This window comes from Mesoplodon bidens (genome assembly GCF_964165515.1).
Source record: "Mesoplodon bidens genome assembly, chromosome: 5".
NCBI lineage: Eukaryota > Metazoa > Chordata > Mammalia > Artiodactyla > Ziphiidae > Mesoplodon > Mesoplodon bidens.
Window position 1 is genome coordinate 60,329,483 of NC_138161.1, and position 23,669 is coordinate 60,353,151.

Below are 23,669 nucleotides of genomic sequence, written 5' to 3' on the forward strand. Positions count from 1 at the left end.
GTTTCAGAGATGAAAGATGTTAGAGAAGCACTGTTTTGCAGTTTCTATTCTTCCTGTCTTTAATCTGCCTTACAAAATTCCTTCATGAAAAGCTGTATATCAACAACCGGTAAATTTATTTAAATTTTGAAGACTGATATTTATGTACAGTATGCATATGTATACAGAAACATGACATATATTATGTATATACACATATATGCATATATACATATATATGCATGCCATGTCATTTTTGCTAGGTAACTAGAAAACTTTAGAATCATCTAAAGAGAAAATGCTGTGGTTTACATATACATTTATTTATAGACTTCATCCCCAAAATGAATCAGAGCAGCAGAATATATGCCCTATAGGAATAAGGAGCTTTAATACTTCTCTACCACATTTTATAGATTTTATTTCCTTTTCTAATCAAGTGAAATTCTATAAAAGGAAACTCATTTTCTTTTGTATTACACCTTGATTAATCTTTTTATTTACAACGTGACTAGATAAATCAAGAGGATATTTTATGAAGGTCATCTAAATTCCACTAAGCAAATTAAATTAATTGACAAGGGTTGGCTGGGTATTTGTGAAGAACTCCATTGTTATTGTTAAGAACTAGACATTTATTCCTTATTAAATTAACAGATTCAATTGAGAAATCATAGTTAATGTAATAGTCACCCACTTGGTTATACTCTGTAATTACTCTATATGACAAAGTTACTAACATTGGAAAAACTACCAATAAGAACTAGCTAAATCAAAGCCCCTTCATTGTGGGGAGGAGAGCATTTTTTTCAAATTTTCAAGTAGTGCACTCAAAAAATACATTTATTAAGCTTTTATCACTTGAGTAATAATGCATTTTGGGGATGAACTGAAGTTTATCATTTCAATTTTCCAATTTGATAATTAGTAAACATACTCTCCCCATGATGAAAAATATTGAATATTTTAATTCTCATAACTTTAAGAATATAGCAACTATTAATCTTGTCATTCTTTTTGATTCATTAATCTCTCTCAAAAATTGAAAAAAATCAGTCTACCCTTGTCTTGTTATTCAAGAAATGATACAAGTTGGATGCTGATATTGAAAGGTTAGATAATGGATCCCAAATATTTTAGATACTAACAACATATCCTAAGTGATCTTCAGTAAAATACACTTGCTGAAATCAAATATTTTTAGGGAATAACTGCTTGCCACTTACTATGGACTAAATATTTGGGTTCCTCCAAAATCCATATGTTGAAACCCTATGTGGAGGTGGGGGCTTTGGGAGGTAATTAGATTTAGATGAGGTCCTTAGGGTGGAGCCCCCATTATGTGGCTAGTACTTTTATAAGATGAAGAGACCAGAGCTCTCTCTCTCTCCATGTGAGGAATCAGCAAGAAGGCAGTGATCTGGAAAGCAGGTAGAAGGCCCTCACTATGAATCTGACCATGCTGGCATCTGAGCATGCTGACCATGGGGCTGATCTCAGACTTCCAGCCTCCAGAACAGTGAGAAATAAATGTTTGTTGTTTAAGGCACCTAGTATACGGTATTCTGTTATAGCAGAATGCCAGACTGATAAAATACTTATTTATAAACATCTTATTCGAGGCTAATTTGCAAACTTTTGTTCCTGATTGTCTGATGCTTTAGGTCTTGATTACCTAGAATCTATTTTACATGTATGAACATATCAATCACTCCAAAGTATGCTTAAACAGAGTGAATGTTTGCAAATATAAAATGACATTTTCTAAGAATTTAGACATATACTAGGATATGACAACAAATTTAATAAAAAGTTTGTTTCTGTGGTTGTCCTTGCAAATGTTGAAATGGAAGCAATTGTAAAAATAAATAAACTTTACAATAAACAGAAATAAAAAAGGCAAAAAAGATTAATATACAGAAATTTGTTGCTTTTCTATATACTAATAATGAACTACCAAAAGAAAAAGCAAGAAAACAGTCCTTTTTAAAATCACATGAAAAAGAATAAAATACCTAGGAATAAATTTAACCAAGGAGATAGGCGATCTATACTTTGAAAACTATAAGACATTGATGAAGTTGAAGATACAAGGAAATGGAAAAATACCCCATGTTCATGAATTGGAAGAATTAATATTGTTAAAATGACTGTACTACCTAAGGCAATCTGCAGATTTAATGCAATGCCCATTAAAATACTGATGGCATTTTTCACAGAAATAAAACAAATAATCCTAAAATTTATATGGAACCATAAAAGACACTGAATAGCCAAAGCAATCCTGAAAAAAAAAGAACAAACCTGGAGGTATCACACGCCCTGATTTCAGACTATACTACAAAGCTACAGTAATCAAAACAGTATGGTACTGGCACAAAAACAGACACATAGATCAATGGAACAGAATAGAGAGCCCAGAAATAAACCACACACTTATGGGCAAAATTAATCTACAATAAGAGGCAAGAATATACAATGGGGAAAATAGTCCCTTCAATAAATGATGCTGGGAAAACTGGACAGCTATATGTTAGAGAATGAAACTAGAACATTTTCTCACACCATATACAAAAAATAAGCACAAAATGGATTATAGAGCTAAATGTAAGACCAGAAACCATTACACTCCTAGAAGAACACATAGGCAGAACACTCTTTGACCAAAATGATACAATATTTTTTTGGATCTGTTTCCTAAAACAAAGGAAACAAAAGCAAAAATAAGCAAATGGGACCTAATTAAACTTAATCTTTTGCACAGCAAAGTAAACCACTGACAAAAAGACAACCTACTAAACAAGAGAAAATATTAGCAAATGACATGACCCATAAGGGGTTAATATCCAAAATATATAAACAGCTCTTACAACTCGATATCCAAACAAACAACCAATTTAAAAAATGGTCAGAAGACCTGAATAGACATTTTTTAAAAGAAGACATACAGATGGTCAAGAGGCACATGAAAAGATGCTCAACATCACTAACCATCAGGGAACTGAAAATCAAAACCCACAGTGAGGTATCATCCCACAACTGCCAGAATGGCTAGCAACCCAAAGACCATAATTAATAAGTGTTGGGGAGGATGTGGAGAAAAGGGAACCCTGGTACACTGTTGGTAGGAATGTAAATTGATGAAGCTACTGTAAAAAAACAGTATGGAGGTTACTAAAAAAACTAAAAATATTACTACCATATGATCTGGCAATTCTACTTCTGGGTATATATCCCCAACAAAACAAAACCCCAAAACACTAATTTGAAAAGATACGTGCACCCCAATGTTCATAGCAGCATTATTTACAACAGCTAAGACATGGCAACAACCTGTCCATCAACAAATGAATGGATAAAGAAGATGTGGTATGTGTACACACACACACACACACAGGAATATTACTCAACCATAAAAAAGAATGAAATTTTGCATTTGCAACAACATGGATGGGCCTTAACGGTATCATGCTTAGTGAAATAAGTCAGACAAATACTGTATGTTATCACTTATATGTGGAATCTAAAAAATGAAACAAACTAGTGAATATAACAAAACAGAAACAGACTCACAGATATAGAGAACAAACTAGTGGTTACCAATGGAGATGGAGGACAAGATACAGGTAGGGGATTAAGAGGTACAAACTACTATGTATAAAATAAACAAGCTACATGAATATATTGTACAGCATAGGGAATATAGCCAATAATTTATAATCAATTCAAGTAGAGTATAATCTATAAAAATATTGAATCACTACATTGTACACCTGAAACTAATATTGTAAATCAACTATACTTCAATAAAAATAAAGTTTAAATAATAAATATAAAGGATTTCCCTGTGGCACAGTGGTCAAGAATTTGCCTGCCAATGTAGGGGACACAGGTTCGATCCCTGGTCCAGGAAGATCCCACATGTTGCAGAGAACTAAGCCTGTGTGCCACAACTACTGAGCCTGCACTCTAGAGCTCGTGAGCCACAACTACTAAAGCCTGTGCACCCTACAGCCCGCATGCCGCAACTACTAAGCCCACGCACCGCAACTACTGAAGCCCATGAACTCTAGGGCCCATGTGCTGCAACTACTGAGCCCACATGCCTAGAGTCCATGCTCCACAACAGGAGAAGCCACTGCAATGAGAAGCCTGCGCACCACAACAAAGAGTAGTCCCCACTTGCCACAACTAGAGAAACCCTGTGCACAGCAATGAAGACCCAATACAGCCAAAAAAAAAAAGATTAAAAATAAATAAACAATAAAATATCAATACTTCTAAATAGTCCATAGGTCAAGGAAATCAAAACGAAACTGAGAAAATATTTTCAAATGGATAATAAAAATACGACATTATCAAAACTTGTGGGATACATTAAAGCCTATAGCTTTATAAGGTACACATAAAGATACATATAAAGAAGAACAATAAAATATAAATATCCATTTCATGAAATTAGAAAACAAGAAAATAAACCTTAAGACAGTAAATGTAGGATTGTAATAAAAGAATATAACTTAATAAAATAAAAAACAAAATAAAAATCAATAAAGTGAAAAGTTCCTTGAAAACACTAATTGACAAACCTCTAGAAAGATTAAGCAAGAGGAAGGGGAAAAAATGACCAGTATAAAAAAATGAAAAGGAAACATCATTACAGATCCTGTGACATTAAGAATATTATGAAAATTACAGACAAAAATTTTGAAAATTCAAAGGAAATAAACAAGTTCCCTAGGGGGGGAAAAATGTACTTACAAAAATTAAATCAAGAAGAACACATCTGATTGGAACCACAAGAGACCCTGAATAGCCAAAGCAATCTTGAGAAAGAAGTCAAAGCTGGAGGCATCACACTACCTGATTTCAAACTGTACTGCAAAGCTATAGTAATCAAAACAATATGGTATTGGCATAAAAACAGTCACAGAGATCAATGGAACAGAATAGAGAACCCAAAAATAAATCCATGTATATATGGTAAATTAATTTATGACAAAGGAGCCAAGACTACACAAGGGGGTTGACAGTCTCTTCAATAAATGGTGCTGGGAAAACTGGACAGCCACAGGAAAAAGGGTGAATCCGGACTATTACCTTATACTGCGCACAAAAATTAACTCAAAACGAATTAAAGACTTGAATGTAAGACCTGAAACCATAAAACTCCTTGCAGAAAACATAGGCAGTAAGTTCCTTGACCTTGTCATTGGTCTTTGTGATGAGTTTTTGGATCTGACACCAAAAGCAAAGGCAACAAAAGCAAAACAAAAACAAAAACAAAGTGAGACTACATCAAACTAAAAAAGCTTTTGCACAGCAAAGAACTCAACAAAATGAAAGGCAACCTTATGAATAAGCAAAAATATTTGCAAATAATCTATCTGAAAAGGGATTAATATCCAAAATACATAAAGAACTCGTACAACTCATTAGCAAAAAAAAAAAAAAAGCACAAAGAATCCAATTAAAAAGGGGGCAGAAGATCTGAACAGACATTTTTCCAAAGAAGACATGGAGACAGACAACAAGTACATGAAGATATGCTCAACATCACTAATCATCAGGGAACTGCAAATCAAAACTACAATGAGATATCACCTCACACCTGTTAGAATAGCTATTATCAAAAAGACAAGAAATGTTGGCTAAGATGTAGAGAAAAGGGAACACTTGTGCACTGTTGGTGAGAACATAAATCAGTACAGCCACTATGGAAAACATTGTGGAGATTCTTCAAAAAATTAAAAATAGAACTACCACATGATCCAGCAATCCCACTTCAGGGTATTTATCTGAGAAAATGAAAACATTAACTCGAAAAGATACATGCACCCTCAAGTTTATCACAACATTCTTTACAATAGCCAAGATATGGAAACTATGTGTTCACTGAAGGGTGAATGGATAAAGAAAATATTCCATTGTGATTATATGTACACAATGGAATATTATTCAGCCACAAAAAGAATGAAATCTTGTCATTTGCAACAATATGGATGGACCTTGAGGACATTATGCTAAGTGAAGTAAGTCAGGAAAAGAAAGACAAATATTGCATGATATCAACTGTATTTGGAATCTTTAAAAAAGAAAAAAACATTAGGTACAGAAAACAGACTGGTGGTTGCCAGAGGCAGGGGCTGGGTGATGATAAAATGGAGGGGTTCAAAATGTACAAATTTCCAGTGATAAAATAAGTCATGGGAATGTAATGTGCAGCATGATGACTATAGTTAATAATACCGTACTGCATATTTGACTGTTGCTCAGAGTAGATCTCAAAAGTTCTCATGTATGGTGACAGATGTTAACTAGACTTATTGTGGTGATCAGTTCACAGTGTATACAAGTATCAAATCATGTTGTATATCTGAGACTTATTTATTTACTTATACTTTAAAATTTAAAAAGAAGAACTATAATCATTAAAGGCATTGAATTAATTTTTTAAAAAGCACCTCAAAAAGAAAAAAAACCCTATGCTCTGATGGCTCTACTACCAAGTCTGCCAAAAATTCAAAATTCTAATATATTACAAATTCTTCAAGAGAATAGAGAGAATATTTTACAACTCATCTTAGGAGATGAAAAAAACCTTAATAACAAACTTGATGATGAACTATGAAGACAGAAAATATTATCCAAATCTCTTTTATAAACATAGATGAAAAACACTAATGTTAGCAAACTGAATTCAATGACACATGAAAGTGTGCTAAATCAGCTAGTTCAAGACAACACAGAGAAACCAGTACAGCCACAGCTCTAAGAGCCAAGATAGCAGGAGAAGGGAAGTTAGGTGAGGTGAGCTGGGCATTCTCTACACCTCTTTCTCCTAAGGGCATTGGTCAACTTACTGCATGGGACCTAGAAGCCAAACAGAATGCAGTGTTCTAGAGCTTTAGGCATTCTCTCAGAGATGAATAGACACAAGGTGAAGTTCAAAGTGACAAGAAAGTTAGTACCTGATGGCACATGATACCAGAGAAAAGGGAAATGCAGAAAAGGGAGCCTGACATTCTGCTGGGCCTTTGACTTTAAAACATTTGCACAACCCTAAGCTGCATGAGAACAGGAGTTGCTCATTTCATGCAAAAAGTCACATTATTGTTTACTTACTTTCATTTTTGAAAGATACTACCACTGGGTATAAAATTGTGGGTTGGAAGTTATAGAACTATAAACTGCTAAAAGAAGACATCTACTGAAGAAATTCAATCCATTATTAAAAATCCTCCTACAAACAACAAATCAGGTCCAGAGAATAGAAAAGACCTTTTTTTAAAAAAAAAAAAAAAAAGTGGCCAGAAATACCTTGATTCCAAACCTGGCAAGGACATTACAAAAGGGGGAAATTATCACTCTGTTATGAATATAGATGCAAAAATCCTTAATAAAATATTAGTAAATTATGTGTGTGTTAAAATATAGTGAGTTGATGTGTGCTAGGATGACAAGAAGGAGGTCACTTTAGGCGGAGAAGATTAAGTTCAAAGCTTAATGCATGAAACAAAGAGGAACAAGACAATATAGAGGAAGAGAGAGATTTAACAGATGTTTAGGGTGCATAACCAATGGGGGGGCTTGGTGAACCACCAAAGCAGGGTGGTTAGAGGTAGGGAAGAGATGGCTCTAAAGATTTTCTGGTTTAGGTAACAGGGAGAATGGTGTTCTCAGAAAAATGCAGGAGGAAAAAAAACATGTCTTAGAAAAACTCTAATGAATTTCATTTAGACACATCAAAATCAGCCCCAGAAATTCAGAAGATCACCAAGTTCAGTCAATTCTACCTATCTCTTAACCACACAGTCTTTCACACTTTGGTCACATCTTCTCTGGAACACAGCTGTCCAATAGATCTACCTGCCTCTCATTTGGCTCCCTTGTAACTTCTCCACACTGCTGCCTAAGTGATCATGGTAGTGACCACTGAAGATGGAATGGTTCTGTGTGTGATGCAGCTTTATTGGAAACCAAAATAATGAGCAGAAGCTTAATGCATTCAGGAAGCTAGGAGGTCTGACCAGTGAGCTGGTAGGGGCTAACCGCTATTGCTATTTGGACAACTGAAGTGTGCAGTATCAGTTACACATGTTAATTTACTTTTTTCCCTCAGATTCATTGTAATATAACTGACATAACATTGTGTAAGTTTAAGATGCATAACGGGATGATTTGGTACATGTATATATTGTGAGATGAGAGTAATTTACATTAGTAATACCCAAATAATACTAGAAATATAAGTGCTAATTGGCACCACTGCCTGAAATGACTTTTGAATTATTTTTTGGTTTTTTTTTGGGGGGGCGTGTCTTTTCTGCCTTAATTTTTGTTTTAGTTTCTTATCTTGAAGTAACTATTAATTCATAGGAAGCTGCAAAGATAGTACAAAGAGGTTTATACCTTTTGCCCAGTTTCTCCCATTGGTTACTTCTTCTGTAACAATATCAAAACTAGGAAATCAACATTAATATAATGTGTGTATAGTTCTGTCATTTTATCACATGTGCAGATTCATGCAACCATCCACAATCAAAACATAAACTATCCCACCACTACAAAGATCTCCCTCAAGCTGCCCCTTTATAGTCACGCCCACCCCCTTCCCACCCATCATTCCCAACCCCTGAAAAATGCTGGGTTTTTTAAAACTTTGTTATATAGGGAAATGATTGAAGGATGCACAAAGTATTATATGTTGTGATACAATAGCTCATGCTTTAACACACAGCATCCTTTGCAGCTCTCTTTCCTTCACCTACACAACTTGCACTCTCCTCCTCTCAACTAACTCACATCACATGTTAACTTCTCCCTTGCTTGATATTCCCTTTCTTGATATACATGCTCTATATTCACAGCACGTATTGTCTATACCACTGATATCACTGATAATTTAGTCACCCATTCCCTTGTGAAATCTTAAATAATTCTATCACAGATCAATATAACTTCTTAAACATGTGTATTTTTTTTCTCCTTCAGAAGATACTGTTATGTACTGCTTATTGAATCCATTGCCAGGGCCTAGCAAAGATGAAAACAATGAGTATTTGTTAATTAAAAAATATTTTTTCTAGGTACTACTATATTTTATAGCCATTTTCTTTAGAAGAGCTTAAAATAGATTAGAGATGTTACCCCCAACCCCTCCAAAATCCTGACAGTACTTCTATGCAGTTCATCAGCATTATTATTATGCTGGAACCCTAGTACAGTACCTGGTTTAGACATTCAATCAATATTCAGGTGACTGAATTATCCTATGCTCAAAATTAGGGAAATTAGGGGCATTAAATAAGATTAGTAATCAATACTGAATCACCAATTGTTATTAGAAAAGAGGCAATGGAAGATTAGAAGAGAAAATGGAGCTGGAATGGGAGCAGAAGAGAAGTAAAGAGATTAGACATGAGGACAAGTACACTCAACACATTCTGACATGTTGTGTTTTGGGCTGAAGTCTCCATTGTTGAAGCAAAGTCTGATATAATAGATTAATTAGATTATGGAAGAAGGAGGAGGTAGTGGGAAGGGCTTGAAGCTCCTGAGTAATGCTCCACTAGTAAAGCAGAGCAGCTTCCCTGGCCCCTCACGGCAGGACCCAGGAGTGGAGCTAATAATTCCACCCACTATTCTCTATCTACCAGATCACTTCACTATGTAGTAACTGAGATTTAAACACGAAGACAAATAACTACTTACATGAGAGGTTGTAGACCAGGTTAACTGGCAAACAGGTCCAGGAGTAGTAATATAACCGATTGGCTTATAATCCCTTTCCACTTCAAAGAAGAAGACAGTTTGATCTTTACTCTAAGAAAAAGAGAGATACCCAAATATTTATTATTATGAAACATTGCATACAGTACAAAGAAGCATTTAACAGCTATATTACACCCACTGTATACGTATACCTACAATGATCATATCTCCCCAGGTTATTCTGGGAACATTCTTATTTCAAATATTTGCTTCATTTTCCCCATGAGAACACTTGACAAACCATGTTTTCTTGTATGTGTTTCTGAAAAGATGATCACCATACCTGTATATAAGATTCACAAAAAATTCCACAGTGCATATGCTCACCTATTTATGCATAAAGAATTTACATATTTATTCTCTTCATTTAGGCCAATTCTATATAAGAACATACTTAGGTTATAAAACGTTGATTATACATAAAACATGTTGCATGATTCCCAGTTGAAAATTTCTATTCATTTAAAATAAGCATTACAACTCAATTTGTAAGAATATTTTTAAATGTCACGCACAGACTACACTGAAAGAATCTGAATACTAAGAAAACAAAACATGGATATATTCTCAGAAAGGAATATAAGCAAATAAGGCATCATTAAGTAGGAAGACTAATAAGGCAGGGTTAACCACAAAAATTCAATAGGAAACACAAGGAAATCTACTACTTACCCCTGTGGCTAGAACTTCTCCATCACGATCATAAGCTAAAGCAGTGACAGGAGAAGTATGAGGTTTGAAAACCTGTTTCAAACGAATATCTGCATCTGAAACTCTCTTCCGTCCCACAAAAACTGTAAGCCCTTTTGGATCATAAAGTTCAAGAATTCGAACAACTCCATCTTCAAATCCTGCAGTAATCTGTGCTCCCCCGTTGCTTACCTTGGACAAAAAAGAAATGCGAGTTTTCTGAAATTAGTTGATTAAGAAAGCTGTACTACATAACAGATTTCTGTATTTTATTTAGACTTAAATTATTTAACTAAATAATTAACTAAAATAAATGCTAATCAATAATTCCTTATACTACTTTCTGGTAACTTCCATCTCTTCTATGACAGTTCCTTATCACTGCAGACCATGAGACAGGTAAACAATGACAATCCAAGCATTCAATGAGCAAAAGTTGGTGGAGTGTCTGTCTACTATGTGCCAGGCACACATCACCAGCAACCCAAGTGTGAGCATAAACAGTCTCAACCTGTTTTCACAAATTTATGGTCGAGTGGGAGGACAGACATTAATCAACCACACAAATGAATATGGAATTATGAACTGAAATAAGTAAAAGGAAATAAACATTCTCTGAGAGCACACAGCAAAGAAAGTTGACCTAGTCTGCAGCTTAGAGGAGAAGTCTGGGCCAGAGATATAAATCTAGCAATGTCTTAATGTACTAAATCTGCTATCTCAGAAGGCATTCAGGAGAAGGGCAAGAGCCTTGGTATTCTTTAGAGAAGATTGATCATCCCTGAGGCCAGGCAATTATGAAAATCTTGGGAATAAGAAAACTATATTCCATTCAATTCCAACTGAATGTTTATGCAAACATTTAGTAAGTGTCTAAATGTACCAGTCAGTAACTGTAGAGGCACTGGAAGTACAAAGAAGAATAAGATATGGCGTCATCATGAAGAACAAAGTCTGGTGGGAAAGACAGTCAATAAAGCAAGTCATCTTAGTACACTGTGATAAGTGCTATAAAAGAGGTATATACACAGTCCTTAAACAAAAACCGCAAAGGAAGAAGTACGCAGCTCTACTTGAAGGTGGGGTCATGGAGGGCTATGGAGAGGAGATGATATCTGACCTGAGCTAAATTGTAAACAATGATGTGCAGTTTTCCAGAAAGGCAAGAGGGTATGAAGAAGGGGCAATTCAAGCATAATATCCATATGATCATTACTTGGATATAAGGCTAAAAAAGAAAACATTCTATGGACATTGTCCAAGCATCTGAAAAAATGATTCAATTACATAGGCTGTATTTTAAAGAATTTAGGTAAGAGTGTAAATAGATTAGGATAAAGAGTGATCCATGTTTGGTAATCTAAATACTCTGACATTTCTACTTAATCCAGCCTCATCATTGTTCTGCTTCTATGCCCTGGCCTGAGTTCTCCTTCTGGTCTTGATCCCATCATGAAATTCCCCTCCATTCCAGCCACCTCCACATCTACTTTGGGCCTGGAACATTTTCTCTTTGACTTCAACCCAAAACAATAAGGATAAAATATTCCAAATATTCCCATGACATTTTAAAACTTCGCTGCAAATTTTTTGCCATGCCTCTCATGGAGAGGTGGGGTTTAAGTCCCTCCCTCCTTGAATCTGGGAGTGGGGGGCTTGTGACTGCTTCACCCAACTGAGTATGATACAAGTGACATTATGTGACTTCCAAGGCCAGGTCATAAAAGGACAGCAGCTTCTGCCTTATTTGTTGGAACACTAGATCTTGGAGCCCTGAGCTTCCATAAAGAAGTGTGTGACTGCCCTGAGGCCACCATGCTGTGATAATGACCTCTCCATGTGGCATGGGCTTCAGGTAAGCACTGCTGTTGACATCCCAGCTTAGCCTAACCTTCAACCCAGGTGCCAGACCTGTAACAAAGAAGCCTTCAGATGACTCTAGGCCCCAACCATTCAAATCTCCCCAACTGAGGCCCCAGATACTGTGAAGCAGAGATAATCCATCCTTGTTGTCACCTGTCCGAATTCCCATACCAGAGACTGTGAGCAAAATAAGATGATTGCCATTTTATGCCACTACATTTGGGGTAGTTTATTACACAGCAATAGACAACTAGAACAATGATCTCTAATTTTTTCTATAGCTCTTATCATTATCTAACATATCACATAAATTTACTTGTTTTTTGCCTGTCTCTGCCTCCTGTCTCCTACTTAGAGTGGGAGATTCATGAGGGCAAATATTTTTTTCTTTTTGTTCATTGCTATATTCCCAGAATCTAGTAAAAGGACTGGCACGTGGCAGACGTGCTGGAAATATATAGAATGAATGAATCAGAGTCAGACAGAGGACAGATACACAAAGTTCTGTCAGGTAATTACTTTTTAACATGGAACTATTTCTAAACTTTAGGTGGCATAACAATAGATTTTCATTAAAACAGAACCAAAACCACAATAGTAAAGTCATGATATGATTTCTATCACGTTCTGAGTGAACTAAATTTTCTGTTCTTCTCTAAAATCCAGAGTCAGAAAATATCTGTGTTTCTAAGAAATAGCACTAATATACCATATTTACAAATAGATTCTAGTAGAAATTCATTATAACAATAAACTTACCAATCGTGGTACCCAAGCAAGGGCAGTACCTCCTTGTTTGAATTTCATCTGAACCAAAGGAGTTTTGCTAGCAAAATCATAGAGTCTAACAGAGCCTACAGAAAGACAGTTTTAAAAGAAACAAGTTATTTATATATATATATTTATTTATATGTAAATATCTTTAATAACTTTAACTCATTCCACATTTAAGCACTAAACAAGAAACATCATAAAAATTAAATCAACTGATAATCTAATGGCTTTTCTTTAGTTAAAAATTTACATGTATACCCTCAATCAGGTAATTTATAAACATGAATAATACTATGCCATTTTATATAAGGGACTTGAGCATCTGTGGATTTTGCTATCAGTGGAGTCCTGGAACAAATCCCCACACAGATACCAAGGGATGACTGTAGTAAAGAAACAACTGATGACTGACTGGTGGATAAATTTCACCTTGCACAGTCCACATAGATTCACTGTAAGTCAAGAAGGAAGAAAGGAGATGGAAAGAAAAGGAAAAGCATGAATGTGGATAACACCAAGATGAATGGTATTTTCACGAGTAACTTACTGATGTGTCTTTATTTTAATCTCTTGCAATAACCATGGTTGCCATATTTTGGGCCCTTTCCCCTCTCCTGAAACTTACCTCACTTGCATCAAGAAGCTTCCCTTTTGGAAAAATTCTCAAATGCTTTAATCAAACACATTAAAAAAATGAATTGAAAACAAAACACAAAGGTCCAGATATGAGTTCCTACTTACAGTCCAAGCCAGTAGTGGCCATGAGATAAGTGAGAGGAGAGACGGCCAAGGCTTCAATGGCTCCAGAATGGAAGGAGAAGAGGCATTCTGGATCTTGGGTCTGATAATAAAAAAAAGATCCTATTAGAGCTCAAAGATAGGTTAACACAGAATTAAGGCCAAGTTTAAAGAAATGCAGTTAGAACCCTGTATCATGTGTGACTTTATCTGAACAGAAATAAGAAAAGGCATAGTAAGATAGAAAGGGCGCTGAAGTTTGGAATAAGGAGAGACAGATGATGCGCTTGATGGCTGTGTGATTTGGCACAAGTCACTTCAAATGACAGTTTCCATTTCTTCATCAGTAAAATGAGATGATGGCAACTGCCTGCCTACAAAACAGAGTAGTTGTGAGGATTATATGAGATAATATACATTAAAATGCCATATGTTTATGAAAACTGTAAAGCACTGTATAATGTTAGGCATTGTCATTGCCACTTTTCTTGTAAATTCTGTTATGAGATAGATCCTTTTTTATGTAAAGTCATAAGGAGAGAAAGAGACAGATACAGTATGAATTCTTTGGATATGTTGAGCAAGTTTTTGATGAGAACAATGATCAAATATGGAAAAAGAGCATCTTTTAAAGAATAACAACAAAGGTTTTTACTATGAGAATTAGAAAAAAATAAAAATAGGCAACTTACAATATTTGAAAAGCTAAGGTCAAGCTTCCATATGGCTCCATTGGAATCCTAAAAAATTAAATACCTAATAATATTTTGTTCATCATTTTAGACTTTTATCAAATTAAAGAAATTTTTTTATGATTTAGTTAAAGGATAAAACATGCTAAAAACTTACATATATTTTAAAGTGTGATTGAAATTAAACAATAGCAACTTCCATGCATCTTAGAACACAACGACACAATAAATGAAGCAATCTCATAAAACTTACAGTTTAACATAATAAAAATGCTAATTTGTTTTCTGTGTATAAAATACAAGTCAATTAAATATCAAAGTTCAGGGAACTCTTCATTGTAGTATCAACAGTAGTCTTAATAGTACAATGGATTTAGTGACAATAAATTATACTATTTTAATTTTATGTCCAGATAACTTTATTTTTTTAATGTATTTTTTAAAGTCTTTATTGAATTTGTCACAGTATTGCTTCTGTTTTATGTTTTGGTTTTTTGGCCACGAGGCATGTGGGATCTTAGCTCTCCAACCAGGGATCAAACTTACACCCCCTGCATTGGAAGGCAAAGTCTTAACCACTGGACCGCCAGGGAAGTCCCAATGTCCAGATAACTTTAAAGAGCAAAGAGAGAAGAGTGCATCTTACCTGAGACAACCAAAAGTTATTTCCAATTTCATTCATTTTTATCATAGAGAAGAGTCTGACATTCTTGTCTACTTGAAGTTCATTAATGGGCTCTATCTCTAACAATCCAGTCTCATCTATAGTATCAGCAGTGTCTATTGTCTCAAAATCCCATATCTTAAAAAATAAGAAAATACTTTAATCAATCAGCAGTTTCTGAATGTATATTTTCTAAGCCAGAAAAGGCCCCATTTTTTTTCAAAAGTCATTTCTTCTTGTTTCAGGAAAATAATGAGTAGGTATAATTAAAACACCAGACAAAATCTAACCCTGGGATTTTGCTCTGAAATGGGAATAATGAATTATTATAATTTCCTTTTTATTTATGGAGATTAGTGAGAAAATACAGACTTGAATAAGAATTCTAATTTGCCCAAAGTAAACTTTATTTCAAGGTTTCTGTCAGGCCTTACTTCATATATAGCGGCTGCAAGGAATAAATGGTTCAGTCATACACTGAGACATCATGACAAGCCTCGCCTTACATTAGATCCGTGGACTCCTGGAAAGGGGACATAGACCTTCTTGCTTAATGATTCAAGCACTATCTTCATTATAAGCAGAGAAAAATGGATGTAGGTAATGTCTTCATGAGATAATGTTTCTCTTCCTTATCATAGATTTAGACTGTACTATTCAGATAAGGATTGTTGTTCTTGGGATAGGAGACCAGAATAGTACTAGGGAAGGATGAGGGAGCACAGTTTCACTTCATGTGGTGAAGAGACTCGGAAGGACTTCCTCTGTGAAGTGCCAAAGCCCAGCCTGGATGGTTCTATAGCCACATCGTGCTACGTCATCCTAGACTCAACAACTCAGACTTTGGGAGGATTGGTGGTGTCCCACAGAGTAGACTTGTGGAGGAGAGTCCCAGATCCTAGGGTCAGACTAACTCCTGGGAGTTGGAGTAGGTTTTTCCTAGAGGGTGAGAGGTAGAGATTTACAACATAGAGGACTGAAGAGATAAGGGCAGACTTTGAAAGGGGAAGCAAATTAGTGATGTCCATACTTTCTCTGTGAAGTATTTAACTTCTCTTCTCTTGAGGTTTTCCTCCACTTGGTATTTTGATGTATTTGGGGGTGGCATATGCCTTGGAAGGATAGTGAATACGTTGTAGACATAATAAAGGACAAAAGATTCTCACAGCAATGAGTAAAATAGAACAAAATTAAATTTAACATGATTCAAAAAGCCCATGGTTAGAGGATAAACTGTGGAAGACATGTCTAATATATTGTTTGAGCCATACGTAAGCTCAGTAAGTGTCAGAGTAACCATACTAGTAAAAAAAAAAATAATAGTCTTATTTCTGATAATACTACTTCCTAAAGAATGTCTGGAGAATACTCCCTTTTATGAATATTTTCTTATGAAAGGGCTCAGTAGAAATACATACTGTGGGGACCACAAGGCAAATCAGAAGACTGCAGGTTTGCCAGCAACAGCAGGGTACCTACACATGGGTAGGTGGGAGAAGAGGTGTGACAACAGCCAGAAGGACGGAGATGCAGAAGCAATGTCCCAGCTTAGCCCACACTATGGGCAGGACAGTGTCCACAGGTGAGGACAAGCGAGTTCACTAGTGTACAGAGCACCAGAAAGGAGCATCCATAGGCAAACCCTGTCAGTTCACCTTTGTATTTCTAATTGGTAGACTCAGTAAAAAGTAACTAACAAATGTTTGGCCTCGTTGTCCCTAGAAAATGACCCATTCATACCAGGCATTTTGGAAGGACATCTGAGTCCTCTGTTAATATTGTGCTAACGTGGATATTCATTTTCCAAAGCTACTATTGATATATCAACAACAGAATCAAAATAACAAAAGGTCCCCTCAGAAAATTTCAGTGCCAAGATGTAAATGAATTTTGACTAGAATTTAAATATTTACCACAAGAGAAGCATTATTTAAAATGAGTTGGCCCTAGGAGTAAATGACCACTGATCTCCTTCATCAAGTGACCTTTGTGAGAAATAAAAATCTGATAAAATCCACAGGGTGATCTGCAAGGCTTTGATATGGGTGCTACTGTCCTAGTGTAAAGAAAACTTACCCTAACACATCCATCTGACCCGATGGTGATGACTTCACCCTCGTCCAGCATTATCTGGTTAATGGGACCCTGATGACAAGGCTTGCCTGAAGCTCGACTCAGCTCGACTTTGATGTGGCCACCTTCCCAAAGCAGCATGTTGCCCCATTCTGACCCTGAGAGCACCTGGCAGGTGTGTGGAAAGGAAAGAACATGCATGAAGACAGACAAACGTGTATATATGCTTCAAAGAGCTGGTGAGACTTGTTTCTAAAGATTTTTCTTGGTTATGAAAGTAAAAATTTTTTTTAACTTTTAAAATAAAATACAGCAATGAAAATTCACTACCCCAGAAACAACCACTTGTCACATTTTGACATATTTGCTCCTAGCATTATACATAGTTTTTCCTCATTGTGTATGTTGGTTAATTTTTCAAACATATCTGCTGTAGATTTCTTTGTACATCTCTTAAGGACACAACCCAGGAGTGGAATTACCAGGTCAAAATTTAGAGACATGTTTCAAGTCCTTGATAGATGAAATTCTACTTTTTAAGAGTGATAATATCAAATGTTATGTTTGATAATTGTGAGGTCAGTACTGAACTCAGCAAATTATAGCAGAATATAATTCAATTTCAAATAAGGATGATCATTTAGAACCACTTCACATTAATGCACTTAATCCAGCACTTCCCAAAGTATGTACCACCAAACACTAGTTCTTAAGATGTTTAACTAATATAACATAATAAGTAATACTAATTGAGTATTGACTCCATGCCAAGCAGTGCTTGAGCACTTAACATATATTGTTATTTAATCCTAAAAACCAAGGATACCATGTGCTGTTGTATAGGTTGGGTACTTTATTTTCCCAGAAAAGACAGTTTTTCTCATTTGCACAAAGGAACCATCTAGGCCAATGGAAGTCCTGACTATTACTATCCCCATTTTATAAAGTAAAAAAACTGAAGCACAGAACAGTTAAGTACGTTGCCCAAAATTACTCAGAGGAGTCAGGGTTCTAAACCACGCACTGTGGCTCAAAACCTCCCATTCCAACTAATGCTGCCTCAGAAGACATATGCTAGGAAAAACAAAGTCAAACAAGTTTCTTTTCTCTAGGACCCCTTGGAAGCTTAAATACAGAAGTGTTCACTGGGAATCACCATGAGAAATTTCTAGCTGCAAAGGAATTTGACCAGGAAAGTCTTTTCATAGAGTTTCTGTGCAAAAGAATGTTGCATGCAATGCCCTTTGGGGAACTCTGATCTAATTCTTGCCTGCCTGCTCGAGGACTCTGCAGCCCCATTTTCCTCTCACCTAGAGGAACTTATGACCTTACTCAGTCTTTTCTACTTCTCCAGTCTACCTGTGCTTATCTATTCTACCTATTAAGCCTCAGCCCACTTGTCTTTACTTAGATTTCTTTTTTCTGTCCAGTAACTAAAACCACCAAAAGTCACCAAAGCCTATAAGGCATTTCTTTCTGAAATGTCACTCATGTCTAGCTTCCCTCTTCCATTTGTCCTGAGAAGAGTCCAGACTCTCATCATCTCTTCTTACATAAAAGCAGTATCTTCCTTCTGAGCTCATCTCCTTGACTCCACATTTCCCTTCTAATATGGCATTTGGGGCCAAATTTATATATAACTTCTTTCATTTGCAACTCTACTCTTCCAGAACCTAATAGTTCTGCCTTGCTGTTCAAGTCCTCATACACGAGGGCCCCACCATACTTCTCAATCTCATTTCCCACTCCTTCCCAACATGAGTACTGCAATTAATCCTCTAAATATATAATATTTACTCCTAACTCTAAATATTTCCTTTTATGGCTCTTTCATTTAAAATGGCTTCTTTTCTCCCCTACCTCTACACAAACTCTACTGAACCTTTTACAGATATATCTCATACCATGTTTTTAATGATCTTTAGCTTAATTCTTACAGAATTTGAAGCTGGAATGATTTATTATCATCTTATAGGTTTGGATATATAATATATAATTTAGCCAGCACCCAAGACTTTTTATTTCCTACCATACACCATGATTTCAAATTAAGAATATTCCACTAGGCAATGACTAGACCATTTGGTTCCTCAGAGTAATATTTGTATGTTGGCATTTACTTATAACTGAGATGACCACAAATAATACTATATAACTCATCCTAATAGGAAGCCTTATACAATATTAATGGAGAACTGATCCTATAGGCAATATGTCTATAAATTTTATAAGAAAAGAAGAAGAAGAAACTAACAGATTAAAATTGCAGTGTTGTAGATGTCACTATACAGTGGCTCAATCTTCCTGAACAATAATTTGGTAATAAAAGCAAAAGCCACAAGACTGTATATAACCTTTGACCCAGTAAGTCCTCTTGGAGGATCATGGCAAAGAAGAGAGAAGGGAAAGATAAACACTATAAACACTGCAACTCCATGACATAGTTAAAAGTGACAAGTAAGTCACTATGTTAATATATGAAAATGCTCCCATACTTTATATGTGTATATAATATTTAGTAAAGACAAAATGATATGTACATGTGGATTATGACAATTTCACAGAATTAAAATTGATAATCTGAAAAGGTAAAATTAAATGCTCATTATATTTGCCATTATAGTATCTGTTATTGCCAATACTGGCAGTGCTTTTTAGACTGCTTTCATATATGTATATCACTTCATTTAATTTCAATAATTTCATTATTGTAGAATAGTAGCTGTACTCACCTTCCCATCTGGGAGCTCCATGTAACCTTCTATATCATTAGTGGCTGTTTTGCCAAATCGACCCAATGAACCCTGAAGCTTGAGGCCGGTGAATGTTAGAGTGATTTCCCAGAACCTGCCAACAAATAAGAGCCTGAATGTACCTCAAAGAAATTTTATTTATTTTAATTTTAATATCACCCAAACATTTACATATTTCATAGTCACATATTATTTCACTTATCCATTCATTCAATTAAAATGTATTAAGTATCAACTACCTGTCAGGCAAAGTTCTAGGCAATATGAATTCGGCATCAAGCAAAATAGCCCAAAAAGAAAAGATTCCCTGCCTTTGCAGATCTTACATTTTAGAGTTGTGTTTTCCTATGCAATAGCCACACGTTTGACTATTTTAATTTAGACTTAAAGTAATTAACATTAAATAAAATTTAAACATTAGTGTTTCATTCAGACTGACCAGTTTCAAGTATTCAATAGCTACATGTGGCTACTGTCTATTAGATTGGCCAGCACAGAACACTCCCACCCTAGCAGAAATGTCTACTGCATAGTACCACTTTAGAGGATATAAAAGTTTTCCAAAGGTTCTAATTTACTTGTTGTGTAACTTTGAGTGATTTTCTTGATCACATTGTACTTTCATTTGCTCATGTGTAAAATGAGAATATTATTTGCACCAACCTCATGAAATTGTTGAAAACCTCTTTTAGAACAGTGCCTAGCACATAAAGTCAATAAATGTTAAGTTACTAATATTTTCTTATTCATAATCTAAACAAATGAATAGTCAGAATGATGAAAACCATGTAGAAAAAAGAAAGAATCTGGCCTACCAACTGGATGTAGAATAGATAATGGACAGTATCAACAAGCCAATAATATGAAGCCAAGAGCCTAAATGACCAACACCCTTCTCCAAGGCTGTTGTAGGTCCCCTAATCATCTGTTTCCATTTCCTCCGTTTCTTTTACAGCACACCACACATGAAACTGTTCAAGGTCTACCTTTCCCCAAAGACATAGTACATAGAAAATATGCACTTAGTAAGCAATGGAAAAATTAGCATTTTTAACCTATAGCCAGCAGAGAGTTAGTTGACAATTCCCCCAAGATTTAAAAATCTGTTCAATTATTCTATATTTCAAAAGGACCAGACTTAAATTGGAATGAAAAGAATTTTAAGATAGATTAAAAAACGTCTTTGTCATAAAGAGACACTGGGAATCAAGTTAAGGGCAGCTCGAGAGTAGTGCTAGAAGGTTGTTAAATAAAGGACAAAATCAATTCCATCCTGAACAAAGAACAAAAGGGTATAATATAGTGGAAAACACCCAGAGACCTGAGATCAAGAGTAGGCTCTGTTACCATTTAGTATTGAGGGTCCTGCATCAGGAATGGTTCTGTTATAATTCTTATTTTACAAGTGAAGACTGAGTTCAGAGACATCAAGATGACTTATCCATCTCACAGTATCACTACAACACATTGAACTGTGGATATGAAAGCTCAATATGAACTTGAACGTAGCATGCCAATGTTAGTAAGACATGATACAAACTCTCTTAGGAAATGAAGCCTACAAAGAAGGCAGCAAGCAAAATTCAAAACCCCTTCTTTTATCTATGCTGTTTTCAGTAATAAAATCTCCATACCCAACTAGAAAAGCTGCACTACAGTTAGTTTTTAAAATAACACATTTAAAAATTATCCTAATGTTAACAACATCAGCAAGAATGTCTCCAGCTGGTCAATCCTCTTAGAAAAGACCCTAACAATAAACGACTAGCACCTGTATCAGTCACGCAACCTACTTGATGTGGCCGGATCCCGATGTAGTAAGTTGCTCGTCATCTTCAGGATTGAAAGAAACCTTGAAAACTTCCTGGGAAAAAGCTTTTGTCCTTAGTAGGGGCTGCTCTTCTTTCCAATTCCAGATTGTCAGTGTGTGATCAGGGTTGCCACCAACAGAGGCCAGCAAGGTACCACTGCTGTTAAAGTCCACATATGCATAGGCCAGATCAGCCCCATCTGAAAGGGTGAAAAGATGAATGCAAGTCTAATGAACACAGACAGCACTTACTTTACAAAAGTGTATTATTTAAATTTTAAAAAGGAGAGAGAGAGCACCCTTAGTGGTGTGCATTGGTGGAAGAATGCCAAGACTCCCCTAAAGAAACAATTCCAAAATCACTCATCACCCTTGGCTGTAGAATGAACTACATGATATGGGGGGAGGGGGGGAGGGTGAAGAAATCTTAATCACACTTTGCATGAGAAAAACACTTTGAAAATACATTCTACTTTATGAAGCGGGGAAGGGTGACACAAAAGCATGTTAGACAGCAGAGAGAAATTCATCTAAAATCTGTCACTGAAAATTTCATGAAATAAAAATTGATGACTTCAGGTTTCTGGTTATGCATGTGAGGTGCTAAGAAATCACCATTCCATCCTAACAACAAGTAAAAAGCTGAACAGACTGAAAAATCAATAGCTCTTCTTGGATCTATACGAGAAGAAAGAAACCAGGGCAAACCCCTGCCCCCAAGAATGGAGAGACCACCAGGTAAATACAGGGATTTGCAACTCACCAGAGCAGAGGCTTCCAAGCAGAAACAGCCAGAACAGCTCAAGGAACCGCTGCCGGTGAAGTAAAACATGAACTCTAACTGACTAATTGCTGGAGGCTCAGTGTGGACAAGTCTGAGAATTAAAAACTCCAGGGGGACCCAGTCATAAGGTGGCCCCAACAATATTGTGAGATTTACCTCCAGGAGTTAACCAGATTCCTTCCTAAAGTAAAAATATCTAGAAAAATCCTCCCAGGCTTCCAACAGAAGGAGGGGGAAAGGAACCATTTTGAAATACCCAGGAGCCCTCTGTTCTTCTTAATAAGGTCTGCCCTCAGGGGAAACTAATTAACCAGAGCCTGACCAGCTGGTGTGTTATCAGAGCTTAACTGACCTGGAGAAGGAAATATCCAACCCAGCCCATTCTAGCCATCCTGTCCTACCTAAGCGGGGAGAAAAATGCTGAGAAACATTTGTGAAGTTCACAGTGCAGAGGCATAGGCTCACCAAAAAACTGAGACCTAATCCCAGGACTAGAGAATGCTTCCCCTGCCCCACACCTTACCACCAGGTGACTAAAGTCCTATTTAAGGCAGTTCTTCTTACCCAGTACCTCATGTCTGGCTACCCAGAAAAAATTACAAGGCATACCAAAAAGCAAAAAAAAAGACAGTTTGAAGACACAAAGCATGCAGCACAACCAGACATGGCATAGATGTTGGAATTGTCATATTGGGAATTTAAAACAACTACAATATGCTAAGGGCTCTAACAGATAAAGTAGACAACATATAAGAGCAGATAGGCAATGTCAGCAGAGAGATGGAAATCCTAAGAAGGAACCAAAAAGAAATGCTAGAGTTAAAAAAAACAACACTGTAACAGAAATGAATGCTTTTGATGGGCTCATTACTAGATTGGACACAGCTGAGGAAAGACTCACTTAGCTACAGGATGTCTCAATAGAATCTTCAAAAACCAAAAAGCAAAGAGAACAAAGACTGATAAAAACAGAACAGAATATCCAAGGGCTGTAGGACAAATAAAAAAGGTGTAATGTATGTGTGGTGGGAATACCAGAAGGAGAAGAAAGAGGAACATAAGAAATATTTAAACC

At 35.9% G+C, this 23,669-nt stretch overlaps 1 protein-coding gene across 2 annotated transcripts in view; it reads right to left on the reverse strand.

The window, feature by feature from the left end:
- CFAP44 (cilia and flagella associated protein 44) overlaps window positions 1-23,669 on the reverse strand; it is a 134,117-nt gene that overhangs the window by 85,678 nt on the left and 24,770 nt on the right. For both annotated transcript variants that reach the window (XM_081235768.1, XM_081235767.1), the window contains 9 exons: window positions 21,794-22,010; window positions 19,980-20,094; window positions 17,251-17,415; window positions 15,157-15,312; window positions 14,511-14,558; window positions 13,822-13,921; window positions 13,066-13,160; window positions 10,426-10,635; window positions 9,694-9,804 (listed from right to left, as the gene is read on the reverse strand). In XM_081235768.1, coding sequence (XP_081091894.1) covers window positions 9,694-9,804; window positions 10,426-10,635; window positions 13,066-13,160; window positions 13,822-13,921; window positions 14,511-14,558; window positions 15,157-15,312; window positions 17,251-17,415; window positions 19,980-20,094; window positions 21,794-22,010 — 1,217 coding nt within the window. The remainder of the gene's footprint in view (window positions 1-9,693; window positions 9,805-10,425; window positions 10,636-13,065; window positions 13,161-13,821; window positions 13,922-14,510; window positions 14,559-15,156; window positions 15,313-17,250; window positions 17,416-19,979; window positions 20,095-21,793; window positions 22,011-23,669) is intronic.